Raw genomic sequence first — 17,038 nt, 5'->3', positions numbered from 1 at the left:
GCAATGTGACGACAGGTGGTTACTGGGGCAGTGTGACGACAGGTGGTTTTACTGGGGCAGTGTGACGACAAGTGGTTACACTGGGGCAATGTGACGAAAGGTGGTTACACGGGCAGTGTGACGACAGGTCGTTACACTGGGGCAGTGTGACGACAGGTGCTTACACGGGCAGTGTGACGACAGGTGGTTACACTGGGGAAGTGTGACGACAGGTGGTTACACTGGGGCAGTGTGACGACAGGTGGTTACACGGGCAGTGTGACAAGTGTTTACACTGGGGCAATGTGACGACAGGTGGTTACACTGGGGCAATGTGACGACAGGTGGTTACATGGGCAGTGTGACGACAGGTGGTTACACTGGGACAGTGTGACGACAGATGGTTACACTGGGGCAGTGTGACGACAGGTGGTTACACTGGGGCAGTGTGACGACAGGTGGTTACACTGGGGCAGTGTGACGAAAGGTGGTCACACTGGGACAGTGTGACGACAGGTGGTTACACTGGGGCAGTGTGACGACAGGTGGTTACACTGGGGCAGTGTGACGACAGGTGGTTACACTGGGGCAGTGTGACGAAAGGTGGTTACACTGGGGCAGTGTGACGACAGGTGGTTACACTGGGGCAGTGTGACGACAGGTGGTTATACGGGCAGTGTGACGACAGGTGGTTACACTGGGGCAGTGTGGCGACAGGTGGTTACACTGGGGCAGTGTGGCGACAAGTGGTTACACTGGGGCAATGTGACGACAAGTGGTTACACGGGCAGTGTGACGACAGGTCGTTACACTGGGGCAGTGTGACGACAGGTGCTTACACGGGCAGTGTGACGACAGGTGGTTACACTGGGGCAGTGTGACGACAGGTGGTTACACTGGGGCAGTGTGACGACAGGTGGTTACACGGGCAGTGTGACAAGTGGTTACACTGGGGCAATGTGACGACAGGTGGTTGCACCGGGGCAGTGTGACGACAGGTGGTTACACTGAGGCAATGTGACGACAGGTGGTTACACTGGGGCAGTGTGACGACAGGTGGTTACACTGGGGCAGTGTGACGACAGGTGGTTATGCTGGGGCAGTGTGACGACAGGTGGTTACACTGGGGCAGTGTGACGACAGGTGGTTACTGGGGCAGTGTGACGACAGGTGGTTACTGGGGCAATGTGACGACAGGTGGTTACACTGGGGCAGTGTGACGACAGGTGGTTACACAGGGGCAGTGTGACGACAGGTGGTTACACTGGGGCAATGTGACGACAGGTGGTTACACTGGGGCAATGTGACGACAGGTGGTTACACTGGGGCAGTGTGACGACAGGTGGTTACACTGGGAAGTAATGATGCGCTGTGCTGGTGTACAATATTCATCTTGCTCACTGATAACCCACGGAGACAGAAACCCGGAAGATTAAATGGTCGGTATATTTCGATCCCCTTTTGGGATCCTCATCTGCTGAAGAGGATCCCAGAAGAGGATCCAAATATACAGACCAATTAATCTGAGTTTCTATATCCATGTGGGTTATTACTGAACACTGACAAGTGTTCGTTACACTTTAGTTATCCATCTTTCCACTGGCTCACACCTAGGTGCTCTAAGAATGCAACTTGGCCTAAAGGATTTAGAAAACGTTGCAAAAAAAACGTCGTCACCTTGAAATTTTTTTCTATAGCCGAGTTTGAACGCTTCCATTAATTATTTTTTAATACATGAAAGCTCTTCATTGGAGATACTAGCCATAATAACATCATGTATGCTAGAATGCATCCTGGAAGCGGAGAGGCTGGCCAATCACCCTGGCGTATCACTCAGTCACGTGACACGCCAGGCCAATCACAGCACATATTTCCAGGATATGACTGGAGAGATGTGGTGGTACCCACAGTATCACCAGTATCACTACTTGGGGCGAAACGTTTCCTCAGTAAATGTCTTGAACTGTGTATCTTTATCTACATACATTTCCCCCTCAAGGGAGGTTCCTTGACGCTGGTGAGGGGCACTTGATCTAGGGAATTGGATCTGTGCTCCAGTTCCCTGAATTGAGCCTGAATGCCTTCCATAACCCCCCCCAATGTGCTGTATAATCCTATGGTTTTAGCGCTCCCTCATGATTATAATAATAATAGACCCGACTGTGAGGTAAATATTACCTCAATTATGAACGCCTTTTTGTACGAGGCTGGGTTGCAGCTGTAATTATTGCTGTTTATGAACGGCCGGTGGTCTATATGTCGTAACACCATTTTCATAAGTAATCAAGCAGATTGAGTTAGAAAGCACAGTGCTAGAGAGAGCATATAACTAGGCGGGATTCACAGACACAGTGATGCCAGGGGAAGACCACACGTTGGCTTCACAGTCATGATAAGCCGCTGCTGACCCCACCCCTCTACCTCCTCCTTGTAGATAACAAAAAAAAAGGCACAATTCCATGACTGGAACGATACACAAATAACCCGGTAATCTGGTGTCTACTCTATTTCTTGCTCTTCCTGTCCTCTTCAATACCTTGGAGAAACTGGTCGATCTCTTTCTGACAGACTTAGGGAGCACAAAAATAGTGTTAGGCTTGCCGACACTAACGATGCTCTGTTCTGTCACGTCAGAGATCATAGCCATCCTATTGACTGGTCTTCTGCTAAAACTGTCTTCCCTACTTCCAACTTTAACAGTCACCGTCTTGTTGAATCCTCTCTAATACACAACTTTCCTTGTATGAATCTTAGTCCTGGCTTCGTCTCTGTAGATGCCTTCCTCTCCCACTACATTGTAAAATGTTCCAAACTTCAGAACACCCGTGACTTAACCTGATTCCTCCTTTTTTCTTCTTCTCCCTCTTCCCCTTTCCTCTTTCCCCTTTTCTCCTCTGGGTTGTCTTTCTTCTGTCTCGTGTTTCTGTTCCTTCTTCGTTTATTGGCTTAAGCCGGTAGGAGACTTGGACCTGCCTCGCATGGGCCAGTAGGCCTTCTGCAGTGTTCCTTCGTTCTTATGTTCTTATGTTCTTATGTTTATTTCATCACTTCCCCTTCTTCCCCACCTCTGTGTTCTTGCTCTCCCTCTGTGGGCACCTAGCTCCCTTGCAGTGCTCCCCTTTCTTTGTTTTTGACTGGCTCGTCCTCCTTATTCCCCACTGCTACTACCACTGCTGCTACTACTACTACTACTACTACTACTACTACTACTACTACTACTACTACTACTACTACTACTACTACTACTACTACCACCACCACCACCACCACCTCTACTACAACTACCACCACCACTACCTCTTCCTGCCTATATATACCCCTTCCTGCTCTACTTCTCGTTAGTGTGACTTTGTAAATGGTCCGAGTCGGACCGAAACGTCGTCGTAAGCTCCTCTCTTCTATGTGCGGGTTTTGTGTATCCTCCTTGTAGGTTCGCCGATAGCACCGTATCATCATTTGCAGACGATACTAGGATCTGCATGAGAGAATCATCCATTGAGGACACGGCAAACCTCCAAGAAGATATAAACCAAGTTTTCCAATGGGAACGGAGAACAATATGATGTTCATTGAAGACAAATTCCATCTACTACTCCGTTATGGAAAACTGGAGGAAATAATAACTAGGACTGAGTATACTGCAAACTCTAATCACACAATAGAGCGGAAAAGTAATGTGAAGGACTTGGGTGTGGTAATGTCTGAGGATCTCACCTTCAAGGACCACAACAATGCCACTATCACATCTGCGAGGAAACTGATAGGATGGATAATGAGAATATTCAAGACAAGAGATGCCAAGCCAATGATGATCCTTTTTAAATTACTTGTTCTCTCTAGGCTGCAATACTGCTATACACATAAGAACATAAGAAAGAAGGAACACTGCAGCAGCCCATGCGAGGCAGGTCCTAGTCTCCTACCGGCTTAAGCCAATGCCCCAACCTAGTTAGGTCACATTCAGTTAAGAAAGGAACACGGCAACTGACTTATTAGCACAAGCTAGTCAGGTCCAACTCCCACCCACACCCACTCATGCATTTATCTAACCTATTTTTAAAACTACACAACGTTTTATCCTCTATAACTGTACTCGGGAATTTGTTTACTCATCCACAACTCTATTACCAAACCAGTGCTTTCCTATATCCTATATCATATACTCCATTCAAGGCAGGTGAAATCGCAGGTCTAGAGAATGTACAGAGAACCTTTACTGCACATATCAGTTGTAGATTTTGATGCATCTCTCTCGCTGGGCGAGAGAGATGCATCATAATCTACACCTGGAAAATCCTAGAGGGATTAGTTCCTAATCTGCACACAGAAATCACTCCCTGAGAAGGCAAAAGACTTGACATGCGATGAAACATACGCCCAATGAAAAGTAGGTACACCATTAGTACACTAAGAGAAAACACGTAAGTGTCCTGGACCCAAGACTGTTCAACAGCCTCTCACCAGCCATAAGGGGAATTACCAACAGACCCCTGATTGTCTTTAAGAGGGAGCTGGACAGATACCTAAAGTCAGTGCCGGATCAGCCGGGCTGTGGTTCGTACGTTGGACTATGTGCGGCCAGTAACAGCCTAGTTGATCAGGCCCTGATCCACCGGGAGGCCTGGTCGTGGACCGGGCCGCGGGGGCGTTGATCCCCAGAATACCCTCCAGGTAGGTATGCTGTCCCGGCCCGGGACAGGTAGTGACCCGGCTTACTCTCCCTTCCTGGCCACACCTGACCCTTTCTTGACCTCCGAACCCAACCCATCCCTCTCCTGACCTTGTTTATTCGACACTGCCTTCATCTCTGCCTGCATGGTCACCTCCGTCTCTTCCCACATCCACTGATAATCACGATGACATTAAGAGCAGCCTTCCCTCATGGAGGGTACCTTAGTGCTGGTTCATCTATGGAATTGGCGCACCTTTCCCATCCTCGGATCAAATATGATTACTTCATTTTCAGGATCTATGACCCCTACTGTTTGATGCTTCCCCTAAATAATAATAATAACCCTGTATGAAGGTGAAGTATACCTGAAGAATATTTCCAGGGATCAGTGCCCCCGCGACCCAATTCCAGACTAGGTGAATAATTATATAAATAGTTTTGTATAATGTATTTATAATTTAATGACAGTATGGATTATCAGTTGCATAGCTAAAGAAGCTTCTCGTGCCTACGGATAATTTCTCGGTGAACAATGAGACGGCTTTGAGGGGACTTGAGCTAGAGTTCGTCACGGCCACGCTAGCAGGAGATTCATCTGTAAAAACTTGCGTTTGTGGTCACAGTGGTGCCTGTGCTAACCTTCCTATGGTGTAGAAATATACCTAGTTGGACGAATCTTATTGTGGCTAGCTGGTCCAGTGGCTAACGCGGCGGTCTGGAGTTCTGAGACTCTCTGATCGCGGGTTCTATCCCCACCCGTAGTATGGTTTGATGAGAGTGTTGAGTTATGTATGTAAAGAGTGGTATTCTGTTCTGACCAGAGCCGTGGTGGACATAGCAACTGACTCACACCATTACCTTTTTTTTTTTTTTAAAGAGCACAACTTATACCCCCTCCTGGTGCCACCTTGGCATGCCACAAGTGAGTTTTATGTTGCGGGGAAATACACATCGAGCCAAAGTTGCAAGCAGTGTGTTGGGCAAATGACATCTGAAGATACTGGACACTTTAAAGTACAGTATGCGCATGCTGGGTTTAATAATTTGTAAATTATTGGTATAAACTTATTTTAATATAGAAAATAACCTGATATAGAGAAATACAAGAAAGGTTTTAATGATGGTTCACGTGTGCTAGTGAAGCCGAGGACATTGCAAGGCTCTAGCAGACGATCAGTGAACACAAATGGATTTCATTGGCACCATTTGTCGAGTATTCTTTGCATTGTTTCTCAAGACATTTCGGGCTCGACAGTTGCTGCAGAAACATTTTAACTTTTTTTTTTGTGCATCTTTTTCTAGGGCTAGATTTCTTTTATCATAAATCAGACTTGCTACACATAAAATATATAAGAATCATCCACCAGCGGCCTTTAAAGTGGGGGAGAAGGCGTTATATGTGAGAAGAATGTTGGCTGGGGTGATGGTAGCGGCGTCAGCGGCGGCCGCTGCCAGTAATAGGCTACCTGGACGTGTTTCCCACCATTCTTGCCATTCTTTTGCTGTCACACTGGCTGCCCACTTGCCTTGCTGTCTCGCATTGTTCTCAACCACTCGTTCCTTCTACAACAATATGGCGCTCTGCATTATGTGAGCCTCTCGCTCATTCAGGCATACACACTTCAACCTAAGTCTTCAACCTAACAGACTTAACACAGGTTAGTCGCCATCTGTATGGGCGACCGCGTGGATACGTCCTTAACTTCGTGTCTTCGATAGGGTATGCTTCACTTGTAGACTAAAAGAACAGGGGAGGGGGATTAAAATGCCAAGTGCTCCATTGTATCAAGGAATAACAAAGTAACCTGTATTACCTGGAGTCTACCTGGAGGGCATTCCGGGGATCAACGCCCCCGCGGCCCGGTCCACGACTAGGCCTCCCGATGGATCAGGGGCTGATCAACCAGGCTGCTACTGCAAGCCGCACATAGTCCAACGTACGAACCACAGCCCGGCTGATCCGGCACCGACTTTAGGTATCTGTCCAGCTCCCTCTTGAAGGCAGCCAGGTGTCCAAGACTTTTGAACAGTCTTGGGCACCGGACACTTATGGTGTTTCCTCTTAGCGTACCAGTGGCGCCCCTACTTTTAATTGGGGGTATTTTGTATCGCCTGCCCAGTCTTTTACTTTTGTAGGGAGTGATTTGTGTGTGCAGATTCGGGACCATTCCTTCTAGGATTTTCCAAGTGTAGAATATGATATATCTCTCCTGCGTTCCAACGAGTACAAGTAAAGTACTTCCAAGCGTTCCCAGTAGTTAAGGTGCTTGATAGAACTTATACGAGCAGTGAAGGTTCTCTGTACACTCTCTTGATCTGCGATTTCATCTGCTTTGAATGGAGATGTTAATGTACAGCAGTATTCCAGCCTAGAGAGAACAAGTGATTTGAAAAGGATCATCATTGGCTTGGCATCTCTCGTTCTGAACGTTCTCATTATCCATCCTATCATTTTCTTTGCACCTGTGATCGTGACACTGTTGTGATCCTTGAAAGTGAGATTCTCAGACATTACCACTCTCAGGTCCCTTACATTATTTTTCTGCTCTATTGTATGGCCAGAGTTTGTAATATACTCTGTTCTAGTTATTATCTCCTCCAGTTTTCCATAACGGAGTAGTTGGAATTTGTCCTCATTGAACATCATATTGTTTACCGTTGCCCACTGGAAAACTTTGTTTATATCTTCTTGGAGGTTAACCGCGTCCTCAGCAGATGACAGCCTCATGCAGATCCTAGTATCATCCGCAAAGGATGACACGGTGCTGTGGATTACATCTGTCTATGTCTGATATGAGGATGAGGAACAGGATGGGGGCTAGTACTGTGCCTTGTGAAACAGAGCTTTTCACTATGGCAGCCTCCAATTTAACTCTGTTGACCACTACTCTTTGTGTTCGATTGGTTAGGAAGTTGAAGATCCATCTCCCCACTTTGCCAGTTATTCCTTTAGCACGTATTTTGTGCGCTATTACGCCATGATCGTACTTGTCAAACGCTTTTGCAAAGTCTGTGTATATTACATCTGCATTCTGTTTTTCTCCCAGTGCATCCAAGACCATATCATAGTGATCCAGTAGCTGCGAGAGATTGAACATTAAAATGGTATAAAATACCGACAGGTTGTTAGGTACCTAACAACCTGTCGGTATTTTATACCATTTTAATGTTCAATCTGTCAGACACTGCAACACAAGGGTATCTTGGTACAGACCTGCAATCAACTTCGACAACTTCCACTAGTGAGAGGGGCTGGATTTGAGAGGGACCTGACTTCTCAACATCTGAGTTCTTACCTCTCCTAGTGGCCTACGTCTCACCTCTTGGCGCTATAAAAAGCTCCATCCTGTCACTTCTTCTCCATATTGTTTCATATTATGGAACAATGCTCTTCTCCAGACTGAGGGACTGACCACCTCAAAACTTTAAGGGTGATGGACTGATTACATCGTCTTCAAGTATCTTCTGCTTCTATCAACTTTTCTGTACTTGACTGAAGAAGCCTACTGTGTAGGCGAAACGTTTCATAATAAAGATACCTAACTGTTGCATATGTGTCTTACCTAACAGCTGCGAGAGGCAGGAGCGACCTGCCCTGAGCCCATGTTGCCCTGGATTGTGCATTTTTTGGGAATCCAGGTGGTTTGCAATCATGCTTCTTAGCACTCTTTCAAAGATTTTTATAATGTGGGACGTTAGAGCTATTGGTCAATAGTTCTTAGCTAATGGCTTAAGTTGTAGCGTCTCCAGCTCACATATGTAGACCCTACCTTGAGTCTACTTGGATGGTGTTCCGGGGATCAACGCCCCCACGGCCCGGTCCATGACCAGGCCTCCCGGTAGATCAGGGCCTGATCAACCAGGCTGTTATTGCTGGTCGCACGTAGTCCAACGTACGAACCACAGCCCGGATGATCGGGCACCGACTGGTTGATATCAGCACAAGTGGAAATGTCTCTTTAAACTACCATTGCCACTGCACCTAGCAGTACCTTCGTGTTAGCTGACTGTTGTAGGTCCCATTTTGAGGAAGATGATCAAAGGACCTCAATGGAAATAAGCCATAGTGGCTTTACTGGGTTATCCTGGGTTACTAATTATCCGGGTTAATAATTCGAATAAAATGTCTTGAGATACAACGCTAGTTTTCTGTTGTGGATCTTAGCCGTTGTCTTAATTTACGTTTTTGTTTTTAGGTTAGATTAACGTAAATTAACCAGAATTCCTAAATTCGATCAGCGTAACCATCAGGATGGACTAGGGTAACAGGTGATGTCCCACAAGGATTGGTACTGTGGCTACTACTGTACTATCCCTAATAACGCAAATAAACTCCCAGAAAGGGTCTAATCCCATGTGTGTATGCTGATATAAAAAAAAACAGAGAAAGAGCTGTGGACTGGCTGCAAGCTTGATCCAGTAAGTGGCTGCTGGAGTTCAATCTGAAGTTCCGAACAAATATAATGCAAAGATTCAAAACCAGAAGAAAATACAGCATTAAATGAGAAACGCTGCAAATATCAGTGGAAGAAAAAGATCTGGAGGTTAACCCCTCAAGAGAAGTGCTGATGTCGACGAGAGGTTCTTGATCCAGGAAAATGGGCATATCCACCCTCTTCCTTGGATCGATCCTGATTGCCTTCCATTTCCAAGGCACTGTATGATATCTACGAGTGTAGCGTTTCTAGTAAATAATAATAACTGGTGCTGGTGGAGGGCTTTTGATTCAAGTAACTGAAACTACCCCGCCTTTGGATCAAATCTGATTATATCTCATTCCGAAGGCGCTGTATGATCCTTACAGGTTTAGTGTTTTCTCTCGGCAATGATAATTTATATAACTAGTGTTCTAGTGCTATCTGGCCCTCTCTGGTTGAGCACTTAACTTGATTGTTATTATTCTAGTACTGTGTATATAATTTTAGCGCTTAGGTTTGATTGTAATATAAGTGTGTATATCATACAAATTAATCAGTCACACCAAAAGTTTGCAAACAGCCTAGTCATAAAGTTGCTAAGAACGTTCCTCGAGGAACGGGTGAGGCGGGTCATTACGACCTTGGAGGTAACTGCACGACTGTGCAACACAAGATAATGGCGTAAAAAAAGAAATGACAAAATACAAATGGATGGACTGTTTGAAATTTGTGGCCCTGAGTTAAGGGGCGGCAGGTTTCACGTAGACACAGATGACCCATTGTATATTCGCAAGAAAAAACACAAAGTATGAGCCCCAGGAATGCAAGTCTGAAGTACATATCTTCATTCAGTGTGGCTGCCGATAACAAGTTACTAACTTGTCTGTTGCTCATATACCCAGACTATTCACTTAATACCCTTTAGTTAGTAACTTTAATATGAAGGTTAAATATTATAACATAAATGCTTACTTACCATGAACTGAATCTTTTTTATTATTACTCTAGTGGTAAATCAGCACTCGTTAACCCATGCATGCTTAGCCCATTTTTGTGAATGCAATGATAATTAGTGATAATTTTTGTCCCCTAAGTTAAGTATATTGAAGAATATACTTAACTACCACTCACAATTTACAGTGCTGAACACTTACAGTAAAATGAAAGGAAGGCAGCAAGGCACTGCAGTCCAAGACATAATAGAAGATTGGTACAACGATAGTACGGGGGTAATTTGCTCAGGAGTCAGAATTTTGTCCAGAGTTTACGAACATATTTTCAAAAGATATTGATAAGAGGGAAAGAGTGATGTAGGAGAGAACAAAATGAGAGCATATAAAAACTTGAAGTATAATATTAACGGTTATAGGTCAACGCTTCATTATGAATATAATAATAATAATAATAATAATAATAATAATAATAATAGTCTGAGTGGGGATATAAAACCAAATTGTCTCTGTGTAAAGGGTAATCGACAGTTAGAATGCATTAAGAAGAGGTTAGAAGAGGCTAACACTATTCTAGGATACATAAGTAAATATTACAAAGCCATATAAGGCCAGAAGTACCTCACATCAAATAATGTGTGCAAAAGAGGGCTTTACCCCCAGCATCCATCAAGGGAGGCGCCTGGACGCCAGTGACAGGTTCTTGACCCAGGGAAACTGAGCTACCCTCCATTTTTGATCAAACACGATTACTTCCCGTTCCCCGAGCATACAATAATTACTGTGATGCAAGTGTACCTGCTACATGTGGTCCATACACCAAGATCACTTCTTGCCTTTCCTATTCTATTTTGGTTGAGCTGCTTCTTTATAGGAGCAGCCTAATGATTAATTTTAGTACTCACCTGGAGTCTACCTGGAGGGTATTCCGGGGATCAACGCCCCCGCGGCCCGGTCCATGACCAGGCCTCCCAGTGGATCAGCGCCTGATCAACGAGGCTGTTACTGCTGGCCGTACGCAATCCAACGTACGAACCACAGTCCGGCTGATCCGGCACCCATATCCAGATTTACCAGCTGTATTAAATGGTGTTTTCAGTCAGAGGTAAAGAGAGTAGCAAGACCATAAAATAATGTGGGTGAGTATAAAAAGGAAATGCAGATGAACCTAAATTTAGGATAGTGACGGTTAGCAGAATGGAAGCCAGAGACTCATTAGCTGCAGCTACCCAGAGAACTGGAAATATCACTTGTATTCTGATTTCTCTCAGGCCTCCACTTTTCTTAGGCTTGCAACACAACTTTCTTCACTCTCCCATTTTTATTAAAAAAAAAAAATAACCACTTGTTCCTGCAGCCAACATTTCGTATCACCAGAAAAGATCCCATGTAATCCATTACTAAGTATGCTAGGTATCTTCCTATCTGTCTTGTATACGTTACACAGATTCCCAAGAAACTAACCTGGCATACCACTTTACATAAAAAAAATAACCCTGAATTATTCACCATGACAGGCATTTCACATACAAACGTTTGAGTGAGAGATGTTACGCGGCTCCTTAATAGCAAGGTTCAGTGGTCAAAGATGCACATAATTATCAATGTATAGCACACAATGGTTCTCTTGATTGCTGGGATGCTGGGCAAATCTCACTGGTGAGGTGAGAGCATCACAACATGGGGTGAAGACGTCGCTTGGTCTTGGTGGTGTGGAGATGGAAGATCAAGAACTTTAATATGCCCTCACTTCCTCCTCCACATCCAAGTCCAAGCTTTAAGTGCAGTAACTGCTCCGGTTATTAGCATTATGATCCTGAAGATTTCTTTACGATGATACAATTTACCAGCTTAATGCCTACTACAACTCGATTCCTTGCCCACCATCACATATGTATACTTGGTTCCTAAAAACTCCCTACCTCCTCCCTACTCTGCCCAGGAAGAAAAATTCGCGTTCCGCATAACCTTTTCCATAGTTGTTTCACATCTTAACACTTTGGCAATACGTCCCATACCGTACTACTTTTCAAAAAACCAATAACCCTGTTGAAAAGTCATTATTCAATGTCATTCTGCCTCACGGAATTCCATGACCCATGGGTTCTTGTATGGACCCAAAGCATCCTTCAAAACTTCTGAAATATCTGGGAGTGAAACACTTAAGTGATGGCATAAATATGAGCACTTAGGAAAATATTTTTAATTATAGAGCTTTAATTAATCATTCATGAAGAATGCAAAGTAACAGGAGCCAATTTTTATTGAGGTCAACAAGAGTATGTCTCAAATATGAATGGAACGAGGACGTTAAGTTCGTTTAAGAATGTGAGTCACATCACTCTCAGCTAGTTAAAAATGAAGTGACAGGAGACACATTATGAGTGCCTAGTGCGAAAGAGACAAAGACGCGCTATAGTTAAATTTTTTTTCTACTGTTTGACACTGCATTGACAACATTCTCTGGTGGTCGAATTGGGTGATTGTAGAAAGTGGTGTTGAGTAGACGGGTTATGGGAAATAATTATTGTATATGGATGGAAAACACGTGGCAGGTTGCTCGGGCTTGCGTGGCAATCGTGTAAGGTGAGCTGTGCGCGCGTACTGGGCCTCGAAGTGGTGAGGTCCTGCGCTCAGGTATTTTTACATGTTCCGCGAGTACTGTATCCCTGACAGGCACCGCCCCACCGGCCAAATATAGGTTGTGCGCACCGACCACTTGCGCAGCCTTTTCTGCGCAGAGGATATAAAGAAGGAGCACCCTGAAAACCCTGCCAGTGCATCACAGCTAGGGTCGCAATCATGCCTGCCTCAAAGGGATCCCGTTCTTCCTCCAAGAAGGCGAAGAAGGGAGGAAGCAATGTCTTCGATATGTTCACCCAGAAGCAGGTGGCGGAGTTCAAGGAGGGCTTCCAGGTGATGGACCGAGATCGTGACGGCATCATTAGCAAGGATGATCTCCGTGGTGTTTACGACGAAATTGGCCGTATCGTCACTGACAAGGAACTCGATGACATGCTGGCTGATGCTCCTGGCCCAATCAACTTCACCACCCTTCTACACATGTTCGCCTCTCGCTCCTCCGGAGAGTCCGACGACGATGATGTTGTTGCCAAGTCTTTCCGTGCCTTCGAGAAGGAAGCTGGTCAGATCGACTCTGAACAGTTCCGCGCCATGCTTATGGCTTTCGGTGATAAGTTCACCAACGACGAAGTCGACGAAGCCTTTGAGCAGATGGAAATCGATGAAGACACCGGCATCATTGACTCCAATGCTCTCGTCGCCATGCTGTGCGCCGGTGGTAGTGACAAGGAGGGCGAAGCCTAAACACACACATTCTCATCCTAGTGTCCATGCCCGAAGGAAATGTGGGTGAGCAGTAGCGGAAGCCTATACCTGCAGGGATTGCTACCTGTAGCTGTGACACTCAGGCACTTCATGCTTATCCACTGGCCACTGCTGCTGCTATTTTCCCGCCTCATCATTTATCGCCTTTGTTTCTTCCATACATCACCAACACCCATATTTCTTACGGGCGAAGTCACATGCAGGATAGACACTTGAAGGTGGTCCCTTAGTCCTGCCTCTTCTGTGATCCTGTAATATCTCCATCTACAACAGAGCCTACAAGCGGCGGCTTTCACCAGGCCTCAAGATCGGCATCCGCGAGCCTGCAGTGTCTCTTGCAAAGAAAATGCCAATTCGGGAGCGGGAACAATAAAAGTGATAGTGAATTTGTGAACATTGCCGCCGTGATCTACATCCAGAAGGCCTACCGCTCCCTTGCTAACGTTACATCAGAACAGTGATACAATGAGACATCTGTGACTAAAAGTGAAGAATGAGGCCTTAGTGTGAGACCGTGTGAGGGAGCTCAGTGTCATCTACCTTGCTTCAGCCTGTGTGGTAACGACTTTTACGTGCTGGTGAAGTTACCATCGTATTCCCGACGCAGTAGTTGTCCCTGCAGTTGCTGAAGAGCTGGGTGTACTGCAGCTCTAGCACTTGCAAATGTTTCATTTGTGAAGCATTGTATTGACATCTACAAGATATATTCAATAAAATGTTTTACAATTGATAGTGTATTATTTAAAAATAATATTCCCGCGTGAACACTTGTTCATCTATAAATACAAAAATCGAAAGATTTTTCACTTTTGTTTTTATCTAGGCTTGTTAGACATGTAGTGTATATGCTTTGTAGTCTCTTGGCCTTAAAACTAACAAACTTTGATCATGATTTTGTTCAAGTTTGCTTCCAACTTCGGCTGTCTCAATAAGCAACGAAACATTTTCTGAACTCATTATGATTTTGAGGACTTAGTATTTTTGGTAATTATAATAATTTACGATTTTGACATTTAACAAATTAATCCACACTTAACCATATTGCAAATGAGTCCAAAATTTTCTAAATAAAAAAATTTTTAGTCCAAAATCTTCTGAATTAAAACATCTTTAAGTTTGTTAAAAATTACTCCAATAATATTACACAAATAGCCCGCACATAGGATAGGGAAGCTTACGACGACATTTTCAATAATATTTAGAAAATGGAAGAGGTCACGCTGGACAATCTTGACTTATGTGACTCTTTACTCCGCTGAAGTAACTAAGGAAAAACCTTTTTCCCCACCATTTCGCAATACTTGTCGCTATCCAACACAGCACAACTCTGTCTTATATAACCTTGCCATGCAACACTACTTTCATCCTACCTAGGTTAGCCATACAGCACTTGTCTAAGCTACATAGTCTACCCACACAACATTGGTCTCCATCTTACATAGTCCACCCAAACAACACTGACCTTCATCCTACATAGTCTACCCACACAACACTGGCCTCTATCCTACATAGTCTAGCCATATAACACTGGTCTCCATCCTACATAGTCTATCCATACAACACTAGCCTCCATCCTGCATAGCCTAGCCATGTAACACTGGTCTCCATCCTACATAGCCTAGCCATACAACACTGGCCTCCATCATACATAACCTAGCCATACAACACTGGCCTCCATCCTACATAGTATAGCCATACAACACTGCCCTCCATCCTACATAGCATAGCCATACAACACTGGCCTCCATCCTACATAGTCCATCCATATAACACTGGTATACATCCTACATAGTCTATCCATACAACACTAGCCTCCATCCTGCATAGCCTATCCATGTAACACTGGTCTCCATCCTTCATAGCCTAGCCATACAACACTGGTCACCATCATACATAACCTAGCCATACAACACTTGCCTCCATCCTACATAGCCTAGCCATACAACACTGGCCTCCATCATACATAACCTAGCCATACAACACTGGCCTCCATCCTACATAGCCTAGCCATACAACACTGGCCTCCATCCTACATAGTCCAGCCATATAACACTGGTATACATCCTACGTAGTCTATCCATATAACACTGGCCTCCATTCTACATAGCCTAGCCATACAACACTGGCCTCCATCATACATAACCTAGCCATACAACACTGGCCTCCATCATACATAGCCTAGCCATACAACACTGGCCTCCATCCTACATAGTCCAGCCATATAACACTGGTATACATCCTACATAGTCTATCCATATAACACTGGCCTCCATTCTACATAGCATAGCCATACAACATTGACCTCCAGCCTACATAGCCTAGCCATACAACACTGGCCTCCATCCTACATAGTCCAGCCATATAACACTGGTATACATCCTACATAGTCTATCCACACAACATTGGCCTCCATACATAACCTAGCCATACAACACTGGCCTCCATCCTACATAGCATAGCCATACAACATTGACCTCCAGCCTACATAGCCTAGCCATACAACACTGGCTTCCATCCTACACAGCCTAGCCATACAACACTGGCTTCCATCCTACATAGCCTAGCCATACAACACTGGTCTCCATCCTACATAGCCTAGCCATACAACACTGGCCTCCATGCTACACAGCCTAGCCATACAACACTGGCCTCCATCCTACATAGCCTAGCCATACAACATTGACCTCCAGCCTACATAGCCTAGCCATACAACACTGGCTTCCATCCTACATAGCCTAGCCATACAACACTGGTCTCCATCCTACATAGCCTAGCCATACAACATTGGCCCCCATCCTACATAGCCTAGCCATACAACACTGGCCTCCATCCTACATAGCCTAGCCATACAACACTGGCCTCCATCCTACATAGCCTAGCCATACAACACTGGCCTCCATCCTACATAGCCTAGCCATACAACACTGGCCTCCATCCTACATAGCCTAGCCATACAACACTGACCTCCATCCTAAGCCATACAACACTAGCCTCCATCCTACATAGCCTAGCCATACAACACTGGCCTCCATCCTACATAGCCTTGCCATACAACACTGGCCTCCATCCTACTTAACCTAGCCATACAACACTGGCCTCCATGCTACGCAGCCTAGCCATACAACACTGGCCTAAAACCTACATAGCCTAGCCATACAACACTGGCCCCATCCTACATAGCCTAGCCATACAACACTGGCCTCCATGCTATGCAGCCTAGCCATACAACACTGGCCTCCATCCTACATAGCCTAGCCATACAACACTGGCCCCCATCCTACATAGCCTAGCCATACAACACTAGCCTCCATCCTACATAGCCTAACCATACAACACTGGCCTCCATCCTACATAGCCTAGCCATACAACACTGGCCTCCATCCTACATAGCCTAGCCATACAACACTGGCCTCCATGCTACGCAGCCTAGCCATACAACACTGGCCTCCATCCTACATAGCCTAGCCATACAACACTGGCCCCATCCTACATAGCCTAGCCATACAACACTGGCCTCCATGCTATGCAGCCTAGCCATACAACACTGGCCTCCATCCTACATAGCCTAGCCATACAACACTGGCCTCCATCCTACATAGCCTAGCCATACAACACTGGCCTCCATCCTACATAGCCTAGCCATACAACACTGGCCTCCATCCTACATAGCC

At 45.2% G+C, this 17,038-nt stretch overlaps 1 protein-coding gene and 1 long non-coding RNA gene across 2 annotated transcripts in view; one reads left to right on the top strand and one right to left on the bottom strand.

The window, feature by feature from the left end:
* LOC138853023 (uncharacterized) overlaps positions 1-17,038 on the bottom strand; it is a 122,033-nt gene that overhangs the window by 6,225 nt on the left and 98,770 nt on the right. The gene's annotated exons all lie outside the window — the stretch shown is intronic.
* LOC128686452 (myosin regulatory light chain 2) lies at positions 12,784-14,095 on the top strand. The gene has a single exon (XM_053773385.2). It carries the CDS (start codon positions 12,822-12,824, stop codon positions 13,344-13,346), a length of 525 nt encoding a protein of 174 aa, XP_053629360.1. The 5' UTR covers positions 12,784-12,821; the 3' UTR covers positions 13,347-14,095.

This window comes from Cherax quadricarinatus, chromosome 1 (assembly GCF_038502225.1).
Source record: "Cherax quadricarinatus isolate ZL_2023a chromosome 1, ASM3850222v1, whole genome shotgun sequence".
Lineage (NCBI taxonomy): Eukaryota > Metazoa > Arthropoda > Malacostraca > Decapoda > Parastacidae > Cherax > Cherax quadricarinatus.
This window is presented reverse-complemented; position numbering and strand designations above follow the sequence as displayed.